Source organism: Bombus flavifrons, chromosome 15, assembly GCF_040668555.2.
Source record: "Bombus flavifrons isolate JBK064 chromosome 15, iyBomFlav1_principal, whole genome shotgun sequence".
In the NCBI taxonomy this organism is placed as follows: Eukaryota; Metazoa; Arthropoda; class Insecta; order Hymenoptera; family Apidae; genus Bombus; species Bombus flavifrons.
Genome location: NC_138456.1, coordinates 7686767 through 7700227, shown reverse-complemented (window position 1 = coordinate 7700227; position 13461 = coordinate 7686767). Strand labels below are relative to the sequence as shown.

The 13461-nt window shown below is 36.1% G+C and overlaps 2 protein-coding genes across 3 annotated transcripts; one reads left to right on the top strand and one right to left on the bottom strand.

Moving 5' to 3' along the window:
- Position 1: 1 nt before the first annotated feature.
- On the top strand, positions 2-10294 carry htt (huntingtin). Of its 2 annotated transcripts, none has more exons than XM_069129096.1 (15): positions 2-252; positions 490-670; positions 740-1018; positions 1079-1220; positions 1289-1864; positions 1936-2528; positions 2594-2907; positions 2980-4296; positions 4369-8404; positions 8469-8674; positions 8759-8924; positions 9016-9429; positions 9593-9753; positions 9826-9913; positions 9975-10294. In XM_069129096.1, the coding sequence occupies exons 1-15, from the start codon at positions 164-166 to the stop codon at positions 10071-10073; spliced, it is 8661 nt and encodes a 2886-aa protein (XP_068985197.1). In that variant the 5' UTR covers positions 2-163; the 3' UTR covers positions 10074-10294. The 2 variants fall into 2 exon arrangements, with proteins under 2 accessions (XP_068985197.1, XP_068985196.1); XM_069129095.1 differs by having other exon boundaries at positions 8-252; positions 8750-8924.
- Positions 10295-10348: 54 nt separating this feature from the next.
- On the bottom strand, positions 10349-13420 carry LOC138187871 (pickpocket protein 19). The gene is made up of 8 exons (XM_069129109.1): positions 12217-13420; positions 11939-12139; positions 11612-11866; positions 11417-11528; positions 11039-11315; positions 10798-10951; positions 10620-10720; positions 10349-10497 (listed from the first exon to the last, which is right to left on the bottom strand). Exons 1-8 carry the CDS (start codon positions 12483-12485, stop codon positions 10349-10351), a joined length of 1518 nt encoding a protein of 505 aa, XP_068985210.1. The 5' UTR covers positions 12486-13420.
- Positions 13421-13461: the final 41 nt, after the last annotated feature.

The following is a 13461-nucleotide window of genomic DNA, read 5'->3' as shown; positions in this document are numbered from 1 at the left end:
GTGTGAGGTTTGAATCGCAAATAAATATATTACCGAGCAGCATGTAGTTTTCTACGTACGATGTGTCTGTCATAAATTCGGCCTACATTATCAAAATGTAATTTGTCAAAACTGATTGATTTATAGAAAGCGAGGAACAATTTATTAATAAATATTTGGCAAAATGACAACATTAAATAACGTGTTAAAAGCTATAGAAGCTTTAAAATCAGCTCAAGAGTCAAACACTTTTCTGTCAGATTCGAACGCAAGGTACAGGAACAAATTGTTTTTTTCATTTAATAATTGAAATGATCGTATGAATAAAATAATGCAAAACTTTTGAATTGAATACATTATTTTTGTTTATATAGTTTATAGCTAAATACCTGCAATAAAATTTTGTATAATTTGTAAAATTAGGATTTATATAGTTATCATAAAAAATTAATAAAAATTATGGAATGTAATATGTTACAAAATTTAATATATCCTTTATTTCAATAAAAGGAAAGATAAATTAACATGTTGCATGACAATAACAGAAGGAATATGTTCACCAACTGTCAAACTAGCAACCAAGTTTCCTCAGGTACTTAGTCTTTCAATTGAAACTTTACTGACACTGTGTAATGATGATGAATCTGATGTCAGAACGGTAGCAGATGAAACATTAAATAAAATTATAAGGGTATAGATTTATATTTCATAATCTTTGATATTAAAGCTATAGATGTTTTAATAGTATTTTATTTTAAAGGCAATGGCTGATAGTAATATTGTTAAAGTTCAAATAGAACTTTACAATGAAATAAAAAGGAATGGACCTGCTAGAACATTGAGAGCTGCTCTTTGGAGATTTGGTCTTCTTAGTCATATGATACGCCCTACAAGAGGAAAAGCATATGTATCTAATTTGATACCATGTATAGTAACTATTGCACATCGTTCTGAGGAATCTGTAATTGAAACGCTATCACAATCATTACCATTAATTATGAAAGCATTAGGGCCATTTATGACAGACAATGATATCAAGGTAATTTTCTTTTATTTTAGTACTTATAACTATGAATCCATGCCCATGTTTCTTTTTCAGACATTATTGAAAGCATTCTTTGAAAATATATCCTGTGTACAAGCAGCATTTCGTAGAGCTGCAGCAAATATGATTTTAGCAACATGTTTGAATTGTCGCAGACCACAGTTTTTTTTAAATTATGTACTGAAGCATCTTTTAGGTAAACTTATGAATGCTATACAAGTAAAAGTAACATACTTTTTACTAATTAAATGTTACTTTTTATAGGTATTATAGTGCCTATAAGTGAAGATGAGAACCGTATAGCAGCTATCATTGGTATATTTGGTTGTATAAGAATAATTTTACCACATATATGCAATCCATCAGAAGATCCAGATGATGATACAGTAGAGACAGATAGCTTGTTACAAATTTATGAACTATGTTTACATTATACAAAATGGCATTCTGATCATAATGTTATAAATGCTGTTCTGGAGACACTGACACAGTTTTTGAAGTCACCTCCAAAAGTTCTAGTATCATTATTATTATCAAATCAAGGTATAACACAGAGTAAAATAGCAGTGAATCAAAATGAAATGATGTTATCATTAAGTCAAGCAAGCACATCTAGTGCTGCAACTGCTTGTGGAGAAAATTCCGATTATACCTTAAATTTACTTGATTCTGATATACCTGAAATAAATCCAAAGATAGAAAAGTGGATGTTAGATTCTGAGACTATACCTCCTTTGATGGAAAATGTACAAATTTCAAAGGAATGCATAAATAATATTGTAGAAATGAAAGGAAAGATTTTAGAAAATTATAGTGATTTGAAGATCGGAGTCATTGACAGTAAGAGAAAAAGTGTAGTATAGAAAGGATATGTATCATTTGAAGAAATAATTGTATTACGTTTATTCCAGATGAAACGATCGAAGAAGGTAGTGATGTTGGAAGTGAAATAGAAAAATCGGAAAAAGTTTATTCGAGTGTACAAAACGAACCAAGAGACGTGGATTATACCGAAGAAATCACATGTTCTATCGCATCTCTTAAAAAACTATCTTTAGATTTTTCGTTACGAGAAATAGACGTTGGAACTTTTACAGATCCTGATATACCGTTAAAATTCTGTTGTCGTTATTTGGTATCGTCTTTCCTCTTAACTGGCAACATTGGTCATGTAATACCAGATAAATATTTTCGTGTTAGTGTAAAGTCTCTTGCTTTAACTTGCGTGGCTTATATTTTGAAACTTTGTCCGAATCTATTTTTAATACCTGTTGCCAAAGAACCGAATTCTAACGAGAATAAACAAATGATAACGGATATCTTATTATTTGCAAGTCATCCAGATCCTCAAATTAGGGGTAATATATCAATTATTATTGGTACATTCCTGAAATCTGTATATACTCAATATGGAGGTTCTTTTAAAAAATTTGAGGCAGAGATCACTGATAAAAACTTATGTGGAATTATATCACTAGACAATTTAATTAAGTTACTTTTAAAGGTAAATTCTCTCATATATTAGAATATGATTATTCGAAAATTTTGATGAGCATATGTTTAAAACAGGGACTAGAAGATGATTCTGCTACCACATGTCGACAAACATTAACAGCATTCAGTTTATGTCTACCAGAGTTGTTAGAGTCTGTTGACAATAAATATGGAATCACTGTGTTAACTGTATTACCTCAGCTAGTAAAGAATCCATATTTTCTGGTAAAAGTTAAATTAGTGGAATTATTGAGTGAGATATCGTATGTTACTATAGAACATATAACTGGTGGATCAATGTTCCAAGAACATTTTATCAATGTTATTATAACTCTGTTAGGTGACCAAGATCAAAGAATTAGGCATGCAGCATCAGATGCTATTGTAAAGTAATTATCGGAGTTTATATCTTTTGTTGTTCAAGTTTCAGGTGTCCTCGATTAACATAACTCTTTTTTTAGGAGTATTCCTTTATTACATTTCCAACAACCACATGATGATGTTATTACGCGAAAGGCCATACAATACACGGAGCAATATATGAGCGCAGTTACCCGGAGTTCAGTAGAACTGTCCTCTTGTCAAGAGAAACAAAAGTTCTTTATAAATACGTCTATACAGCCATTTGCAGCTTTAAACTTCCATAACTCGACAAATTATCGTCCAAATGTAGAATACTCGTTGTCGATTGTAATCAACATGTTGGCTGAGATTCTTGGAGTACAGTCATCGAAGTATTTAGTGTATGGCTGTTGTGAAGCTCTGTTTCGTTTAAGCGATGTATATAATACTACAGTATATATTAGAGGATGGGATTGTATTTCACCTAAAACATTGTTGAAAAGGTCTCATAAAAAGAACGGTAGTCGATTAGATATTAGCGAATCAAATTTTACAAGCGACATGATGCCATCGTCCGTGAGCAACAGTCTTTTATCTTTGGCTTTACCCTTACTATCATCGTCTCCTATAAGCTTAGACTTGTTAACGCATAAACATTTGGTACTTCTTGCTGGCAATCTTGCATCAGGTTTAGCATTTTGCAATTTTAAACCCAATGATCCAACTAAAACTTGGTGGGGCACGTTTAAGGATAAACAAATAGAGTTGTTGTTAACACATATTACAAGAGTATTAAATATATTTGTTCATATAATCGACGACGTGCAATTGACACAAACTAGTACAAAAACGACGTTATCGTCTTTGTCATCTACGCAAACGTTATCGCCGAAAAAGAAGATAATAATGTCTGAACCGAAGTTGAAAGAGAAAGGAGAAAAATTTGGAAGCTTGAAATTTATAAAAGAGCAAATGGGTGCGTTTGTTTCAACACCGCATTATATGAAAATGTACGAAAATCTTAAAGCAGCGCATTTGAATTACCTAGCCACACTTGAACCGCATGCTAGCGAAATGTATTTGTCTTTGTTAAATGCGATTCTAGATGTTCTTTCGCAAATTCTTGAAATTATATCAGTCAATGAAGCAGGTCAAATAGCAGAAGAAATTCTACATTATTTACAAAGCACTGTCGTATTATCTCCCACTGCAACCGTTCAGTGTGTTCAACAATTGCTGAAGTGTTTATTCAGCACAAACGTGTATGCGCAATGGAATGAATTAGATATACAGAAAAATTCAGACAGAATAACCGTACTATGGGATGACGTTAAAGGATTTTATAATCATTGCTTTCAAAGTCCTGCAAGGCAAATGGCAAATACGATAAAATCCATGGGAAACAATTGCAGGGGTGAAAACGAACCAGATACCGGGTAAATTTTTATTCTTGTATTGTAACTTGTATTTATTTGTATAGATTGCTAAACACAGTTATTTTATTTCAGATGGGTAGGTTTGTTACATAGAAAAGGTGATAGAAAATTCTCTTCTATTTTTAAGAATTTATCGCGATCGTCTGATCAAAAAACCTCTGTAGCTTCGTTCATTCGTCTTTTTGAGCCAATGGTTATAAAATCATTAAAACAGTACACTGTAACAAGTAGCGTGTCATTACAGTGTCAAGTATTGATGCTACTCAGCCAGCTAGTGCAATTAAGAGTCAACTATTGCTTGCTGGATTCTGAAAGAATATTCATTGGATTTGTATTAAAGCAGTTTGAATTTATTGAAGAAGGTCACGTGAAGCAAACGGAGGATCTATTGCCTAAGATTTTCAACTTTTTAGTTCACTTGTCGTACGAAAAAAATCATTCGAAAGCTATAATAGGAATTCCAAAGATAATCCAATTATGCGATGGACTTATGGCAAGTGGTCAACCAGCGCTCACGCACTGTATACCAGCCCTGGCTCCAGTCGTAGAAGATGTATTTTTGATTAGAAACGCAAGTTCAAACCCAACAGAGCAAAGAGAGCTTGAGACAACAAGAGAAGTCCTAATTTCGATGCTTTTACGTCTTGTAGAATATTATCAAATCATTGAGCTCTTGGCATTATGTTTAACGGAGTCTAGATTCAGCGGAGATGGTAACGGAGAAGAAAAATGGCGAAGATGGTCTAGACTGACAATGGACTCTGTTCTTCCTATGCTGGCAGCAGGAAAAGTTCGAATAGAATCGGAGAAAGCACACGTGGCTTTGATTAAATTATTCGCAGCTATTTCTCCCACGGTTTTTAGACCAGTCGATCCTCTTTTAAAGGTACTTCTCGTTAAACCAGACTCTCTGGATACTTCAAATTTGAGACTAAAACGATGGTTAGGGGTGGTAAATGTTGTTCTGTTATCTTTGATCGCGTGCTCAAAAGAGGAAGCAATGCTTGCGCGACTTTCCGACCTCAGTTCCAACATGTCCGAACTATCTCACTCGTTTCTTCATCCAAAATCGTCTTCTCAAACCATGGATCCTTTGAATGTTTTGGACAGTCAATCAGCTGAAGTACCGCCAGAAAGAATATTAGCTAGATTTATATTTAAAGTTATTAACTTGGTAGGCTGCAAGGTTTACAATCTCCTTGGATTGGTCGATCATAAACTCAGCGATCCATATATCGCATTTTCCGAATCAATGGAGAACGATTACTACTTGATCCACCAATTTGCATTCTTCTTGCAGTTATGCATTCACATGTTCGAATCTGGGAGTCACTGTAAAGTGGCAAACGCTGTTATACAAATGATTCAAGGTCGAAATGTTCTCGAAGAGGAGAGGTTGCCGATCTCCGATTTGAACTATTTAATGTTGAACATTGGAAACAAATGTCCAACGTTAACTTGCCAGTGGGCCTATTTAATGACTTTATTAGGGTACAATGAAATGACTTTTTGGTCCAAAATATTGGGTACTCGTCGAACAGAATACGTCGTGCATTGTTCTCCAAATGAAGAGAAAAGTGTTGACCATGACAGCAGCATTAACATTCAAATTATCAGAAAAGGTGGCATAATATTATTCTGCGATTACGTCTGCGAGAATCTGTGCGATGCAGAGCCCTTAACGTGGTTGTTAGTTAATCATACGGAAGAGACAGTAAATAGTGCCATCGAGTCTCCTGTCAGAGATCTCTTGACGACAGCTATACACAGAAATTCTGCAGCTAGTGGATTGTTGGTACAAGCGATCGCGACCAAATGCACAGACTTGTCACAACCCAGTTTCGTCAAGCGACTCTTGGAATGTATAGAAGGTGCTCATCATTCGCAAAGCGGAGCTGTTTTAATGACACTGATACCGAGATTGTTATCCACCAAGTATCTGGCTTTGTCGAGAATGGCGGCGAAAATAGCTAGTCGAAGAGTAGAAATTTTATTAACCACACCTGCAGATGATGCGAAGAAGCAATTATCAAAAGAAGATTTCACCAAGATCATGGAGATTCTGCAAGTGACCAAGCTTGCTAAGAAACACGGTGGATTAGTTAGTCTGTTGAATAAATTTGGAGTACAGTATTACGATTTGTCCCCTCTAGAACTCGACCAATGTAGACCGTTTAATCCATCCACCGTGAAAAGTATTCAACTGGATCGTAATTGGTTTTTGTCTCAAGTAAAATTACGATGTTGTAGTTCAAGTGCTAGTCACAATTTATCGGAAGCAGCGCAGTTACTTAGGGTTTTAGATTTCGAAGATTGCCTCGGTATCCTGTCTTCCAAAGAGTTTAATATCTCGATATTGAAACCCTGCATAATATTGGGTGTACGAATTAGCGTGGAGAAGTGCCAAAAATTAGAATTCGGTGTAGCACAGAACGAAAAGGATTTTAATTTCGAAACTAGTCCCTTATACAGCGCCGCGAAACAGAGTTTATTGGAGCACGTTCATTATGTCACCGATTTAATGCCAAAACCGCATCATATTTACAATCCAACGCAATCTAATGGCAATTCGAGAGAATTGAAGTATGCGCATCGTTTTCATGAACTTTTAAACGAGTTTGTATATTGGGATGTACTTTTTATGTTGATACCCGCTGTGAAGATATACATGAAGACATTGCCAAAGCTAGCCAAGTATAATCTAGCGAAAATCGATAAAAAATCCGAAGAAGATCTAGCCAAATTTGCAATACTGTGTTTAGAATTAACACACTGGATGGTACACTGTGATGAGAATAAAATTAAAAAATTGAGACCAAGGAACATGGAACTTGCGTTAAGCTGTGCATCAGAAATTCTAAAACATCCTGGCCCAAGTAAAATTTTTGGGGAAAACGTGAAGTATTCGTGGGTTTGTAGTGGTGCTGCTTCACTCAAGAAAATAGTAGAATACCTGTTGACTACTGTTGATGTTTTGCCAGTTATAGATATACGTGCTTTAGAACCAGCGTTAGAAGATGAGGATACCAGAGACTTTGCTCGTGCTTGCATGCGAATGGCCGGTCTGGTCGCTTGGTTGGAACAATGTCAAAAGAAACAGTTATCCACAAATATTCCACGCTATTTGTTTGACACGATACAAGATTTAATCGTAAGTATCAGTCGTCAACCACTGGTAAATTCATATATCTTAACACCACCGTTAGTTTGGAAACAAAACTGGAATGTCGTTGGTTCTGGTCCGACCAAATGTTACTTCCCGTTATTATCTTCGGAGTCAAATCTCCTTCAGGAGGTGGAAATTTTGGAGCAGTTCATTTACAGGATAAACCTGTTAGGTTGGGTCTCTCGGTTGCAATTCGAAGAGATATGGATGGCTCTCTTAGGAGTGCTGAATCTTTCACAAAACGAGAACGTACCCGTAGAAGATATCTCAGCGTTGATTCAAGCAAGCAGTTTAGCTGTACAGGCGATTACAAAATTGTTATTGAATACTTTGCTTCTTCCTTATCCTGGCAACCCAAGAGCCAGCACTGTGATTCATTATCCAAGAGATCCTCAGCTCTCGGTTCATAAGATCAGTTCTCAAAAATTGTACGCGATTCAAGATCTGCTTACGTGGAAGTACGAATGCATGAACGACTCAGAGACGATCGATGGCTTGAACATGGATCACATCTTCCATCGAGGAAACGTAGAAAGAGTTGCGAACTTGAACAAGTATACATATAGCCAACTTTCCGTTTCTTACTTGTGGTCGCTGTGCAACTTGTATGAGGATAAGTTGAGCGCCTCCGTCCTCAATTTGAAGAACAGAAGAAACGACGCGTTAATGTCCGCGTCACTTGATTTAGATTCCTGCCTTCGTTTCTTGATAGAACTTTATACGTCTTGGATGTCTCCGCAAGCTAATACACCTATACAATTGCTCACGGAGGTCGTTAAGTCTATTCTAGCAATTTCGGAATTGTTCGTCGAAAGAGCCCAGTATCAGTGGATGTTGGACATGTGTCTGGAATTGTCGAGAATTCATCCAACAGAGAATGTCATTTTACATCAATACTTGGTAGTTTCCGTGTGTAAAGCTGCTGCAGTACTAACACCGTTGGTATGTATTCTTCAAAAATATTTTTTGCAAGCTGTTTAACACAGTTAGGATTTCATTTTTCCAGGACTTTGAAACATTAGACAAAGTTAAGCGTCTAGTAGACACGAATCTGAAATCGAGCTTCTTACCTGCGAAGGTATCCGCACTTCACGGTTCGTTGTATCTGTTACAAAGTGCTGTGCTCGCAAATTGCGAAGAAACGATGAATATTATTCATCCGTTGGCAATAGAATACATACAGAAACATTTGGACGCGCAAGATTTGAACGGGTAAATTACACAAATTTCTATTGTGTATTCTACAACACACGTGCTTTGTTGAAATTAATTACTCACCTAATTTAGCGTGTTAAGACAAAGTGAAGAGCATCAGGGTGTAATGTGGGCTTTGGTATTCTTTTTATTGGAACATGCCGAAGATACTCCACCAGACACGGAAGCGCCAGCTGTGTTAGAATTAGTCCTTAATTTACTTACATCACAAAATATTTCTTGTAGCTTACATCAAACACTCTTGCAGGTATGTTATTGGGTACTCGTGTAATACTATGTATTTGTTAAATGTTCAAATTATGTATACTTGTAATGCTGTGTGTATGTAATTGATTTAGGGGCTCGAGCGACTCGTAGCAACCAAAAGCGTGATTGGAAAGGTAGCCGAACAGATAGTAAAAGTTGCGATCGATCGCTTAAAACAACCTAGTCCTATGTTATCGCTGCCAGCGTTGCAATTGTTATTGACTTGCATGTATACAGAGGCAGCAGATAGATTGAATCAACCGGAAACAGAGGAACCATTACCAGATGCTGAACCAGAAGCATTGGTTCGATCCATAGAGCGCGCTTCAGCGATTTTCGATAAGATCAGGAGAGGACACTCTATGGAAGTGGAGCTTCTATGTACAGTTTTGTCCGGTGTGCTCGGAGATTTCTTCCCACCGTCGGAAATCTTGACTAAAGTCATAGGAGAATTTTTGTCGCCGCAACAACCTCACCCGCGGCTACTTGCCGCCGTTGTTTTTAAAGTTTGTATTGCCGATGCGAACGCATAGCGATATACTAAAAATAATTGGGTATTAACATTATCGTTGATTGGCTATTTTATGCAGTTGACTAGCGATTGATCAGCAATACGTTAGATTACAAATAATTTAAACCAATAAGATGATTTTTCTCCTTTTTATGTAGGTATGCGAACGAGCGTGCACTTGCGCGCAAATGGAACTTCTTCAAGATTGGGTTGTATTTAGTTTGCCAAACTTTATTCAGAGTTTACCTGTTACAATGTCAACATGGTGCTTGTCTTGTTTTTTTATCAGTGCATCCACAAATCATTGGCTGAGAGCTTTGTATCCTTTCACATTTTCGCTAATTTGTCAAATATATTCATTTGTTAAAAGCTTTCTTAACAATCTACTCAGGTTTCCATATATTCAATCAAGGATTGGAAAATACGAATACGAGGATAAGAAGATATTGTGTATCGCTGCTTCGGACTTCTATCGAAAGGTATGAAATTTTATGATAAAGTCAGCGCGTGATACCAAATAACGTCATCACTTTTCAATAGTTATCCAAGGACACTCAGAGGGAAGCTTTCGTGGAAACTTTCGAAGCAGCAGCAAAGGAACCTGGAACTCCGTTCAGTGACATTTTAGCGTCCTTCTAGCTAATCTTATCATCAATTGTGTCGATATGGGAAAGTTAAATCAAAATGAGAAGTATTCATCGTAATTCTGCTCTTGAGTCTCTTTGTAAATTGATGTACAATCATTGCACGATCTCGACTCGTTGCGTGTACAGTTGTATGTGTATGTAATGATATTTATTTTACATCTGTCCTGTCGGAAAGAGGTAACACTATTTACAATAAACAATATTTTTTAAATACTTCGCGTTTGTGCATCTCGAATTCTCCTTCCTCCGGAAATAAAGGAGATATTCTTAGTTAGGTATACTGATTGCCTTTTTCTTGCGTCTCTGTTTCATTCGTTTCACGTAGAAGTACAAATGTATGGTGCCATGATAGAATATTTCAACGAAGGATAGTACACTGGCTCCCAGAAACAATCCCGCCGCTCCTCCAACACCAGCTGTAACGAATTTGTTCGTTTACAGAAACTTTTATTTTTTTATATTAATATTTTTTAAATATTTGTTTAATGTACTTCAAATTATAGCTTAACTATCTACATATTTATTTACAGATACGTACTTAGAAAATCGTGAAACCCGTACAACAATGCTCGATGATAGATAATTTGCGGAAGCTCGACGATTAAAGTCATAACAGACATATTTATCGGTGTATCGTTTCTGAAACAATCCAAGAATTCTGTTTTACTATACATGCTTTATCTCTAATCGTAATATGAATTAGTTTCGATAAATACAGTTCGGTGTCTTCACTATCTCTGATTTGATAGGCAAAGACACTGCAGTTTGGGACGCATTCGCAAGAACGGGGTGGATATTGGAACAGAAAAAGGCTCTGCGTCGCTTTTCCGATACATCGAAGTTGCGTGGAATTGCAAGTGTCTACACCCTCTGTAAAACCATTATTTATTTATATATTTATATTATTTATTTATATTTATTCAATTTTTCTATTACGTTGATTTTAATATTACCAACCAATGGGCCTGGCAAAATGCGGACGACAATTGCATTTATCCTGTATCACTTTCATCCTACATTCGGTGATGCACATATTTCTCGTATACACTGGCCACGTTTTTAAACCACCGTCGTTGTGAACTTTGCAATTTCTTTGATGAGCACGAAGCTCTTTAACGTTTGGGTTCATATTAATCTGAGTTATCGACATGATGGCACGTTGCAGCATCCTTGGTTTTACCCATCTCATTGGAGTGTCGTATATTATCAGCTCAAAAGGATCGCATGCGGCGATCTGCAGCACCAAAAAAAAAAAAAAAAAAAAGGAAGAAAACACTTTGTTGCCGATATTTTATCATATTTTTGTTTTCAAAGCATATAAAAACATACTCGTACCAAAGCCATATGCTCCACGGCGAAATTTTCTTGTATGCCATCGATGTTGTAATCGTACAATGGTAATTTGTCTGGTATAGGAAGAATGGTCCAGTTGTCGTTCTTCCAGTAGCTTGTTCCATATGAAAGAATCATGTGTTTGAGTTGATTTAATGTTAATTTAACAGGAAGAGGACATTAGAGAAAAGTACCAACTTTAAAGTAGCATAGATTGCGAAGGCGCTCCTCGTTGTTAAGCACGCGCCTCTTTCTGTCATTACCCACGTTTCATAAGGGTCGTTTTCTTTCAGAATATTCGGAGAAATATCTTTCTTCAAGTCGTAAAGTATTTCTAGCCACTTGTTCGCTGGAACTTCGTCGAAGATAGGTGTATTCATCATATTTTCATAAGTGATGTTGCCAAGGAAGACGAAGAACTGTTCTGCCTCTGATGTGTGTTTGATACCGTGTCTAGATGTGCAACGTATTTAGTAAAAAATATTTCATTTCATCCAGATATTATCGTAAGAATAAAGATTCTACTTTTTGAATACATGTGGAATCTTCTTTAGCTCTACGCTTGGTACCGGGCAAATAAACAGCGCTGGTTTCAATGTTACAAAATGTTCTCGATCAGTATCTACCACGATAACTGTGGCGTTATTCTGGTAACGACCCCAGAGTAGAAACGACAAGAAGATCAGGCATAATAGAGCTCCAAGAATGCAGAAGGCGGTGAGAAATCTTGTAAGACGTATATTTCGTAAATTATATTGCAATTTTATTATCTCGTTAGTTTGGATATTGTCGAAGGTACTTACGTCTCAACGGGGTGTCTATTTGGTGCTACCAGATGATTTAAGCCATGTACAGACGAAGAACTCGCGAATTCTACAAAATATTTTCCTGCGTTCGATTTCGCACTGATAATTGGCATGCCGATATGATTTGGATAATGTTCGAATACGGATTTCCTTTGTTTTAACGTAGCTCCCCAACGAGCTTGGAAGTCCGGTAATATCTCATTTTCGTAGAAATAATTATTTTTCTCCTGTGTCTTCTCCGATATATTTTTCGGTATTTTCGACATGCTTTTTCGTTCGCGGGTGTCTCTTTCTTTCGATCAAATCCACTCGAATGGATATTAAAGTAAATGTTTGTAATACGGAAGAAGATTCGTGTTATAATCATTCTCTATTTAATTCGTTGGCATTTCCATCGATCGATGAGAGACACTGCACGCGATGCTTCTATTAATTATGAATGATAACGTAATAAGATAGGAAGTAGATCTATAATAAAGATAATACAGCAGTTCAAGTCCTCGTGATCTATATGATAATTAATTCGCAATGAAACACATACGTATATGTTAATACATGCGATAAAGAAGGTTTGCAGTATAAAAAAGTTTATTTCAAAAACAATTCTCGATCTTCCCCTTTACTCGCAGTGTTTATCGCGAATATTACAAATTTGTATTTTATATTCCAAATATTCCAAATTTTTCCAGTGCCTACTTTAGCGCTAGATTTCAGAGATAACGGTGCGAGTCAATTCTTTTTTTTTTTACAACACACGTTCTGTGCTTTTTATATCAGAACACGAACTTTACCTTCTTCGTATTTCTTCCCTTTTTTTCTTTCGTCAATTTTCTTCGATGGAAGAACAACATTAAACAGAACAGCAGATCTTATTATGAACGAAGGTGAACTTGATCTTATGGGAATCCGGGTTGTCCGGGACGTGGGCAGATGCGAATTCCACGGGAGATTCTGACGTCAGCAAGATTATGGAACGACCAGATACAGAAACGGTTAGGTTTTACTCATTAATTAACCCTTAATTGCAACTGTTGCCATTTCACCCATATATGCTATCCCAATATCACGATACGATACTTATTGCATTGTAATTTGAATGTATGTAAACGATACGATCGAAGAAATGGTCCGCTCCTACTTGAATAAACCTTTTATTTCATCCGTTTAAAAAATTAAAATCGTTAATTTCAAAATGTTTTATCCTGTTTAAAAAAAGTTACTCGTTCGAGGATTGATTTCTCG

Bases quoted from the DNA above. Each gene is read 5' to 3' on its own strand.
- htt (XM_069129095.1), top strand. From the start codon at position 164: ATGACAACATTAAATAACGTGTTAAAAGCTATAGAAGCTTTAAAATCA. The intron at 1,221-1,288 runs GTAAACTTATGA...TACTTTTTATAG, and splicing joins TGTACTGAAGCATCTTTTAG to GTATTATAGTGCCTATAAGT. The intron at 9,430-9,592 runs GTTTGTATTGCC...CTTTTTATGTAG, and splicing joins TTGCCGCCGTTGTTTTTAAA to GTATGCGAACGAGCGTGCAC.
- LOC138187871 (XM_069129109.1), bottom strand. From the start codon at position 12,485: ATGTCGAAAATACCGAAAAATATATCGGAGAAGACACAGGAGAAAAAT. The intron at 11,529-11,611 runs GTTGGTACTTTT...ATATGGAACAAG, and splicing joins GCAATCTATGCTACTTTAAA to CTACTGGAAGAACGACAACT. The intron at 10,721-10,797 runs GTATTTATCGAA...GGATTGTTTCAG, and splicing joins GATAGTGAAGACACCGAACT to AAACGATACACCGATAAATA.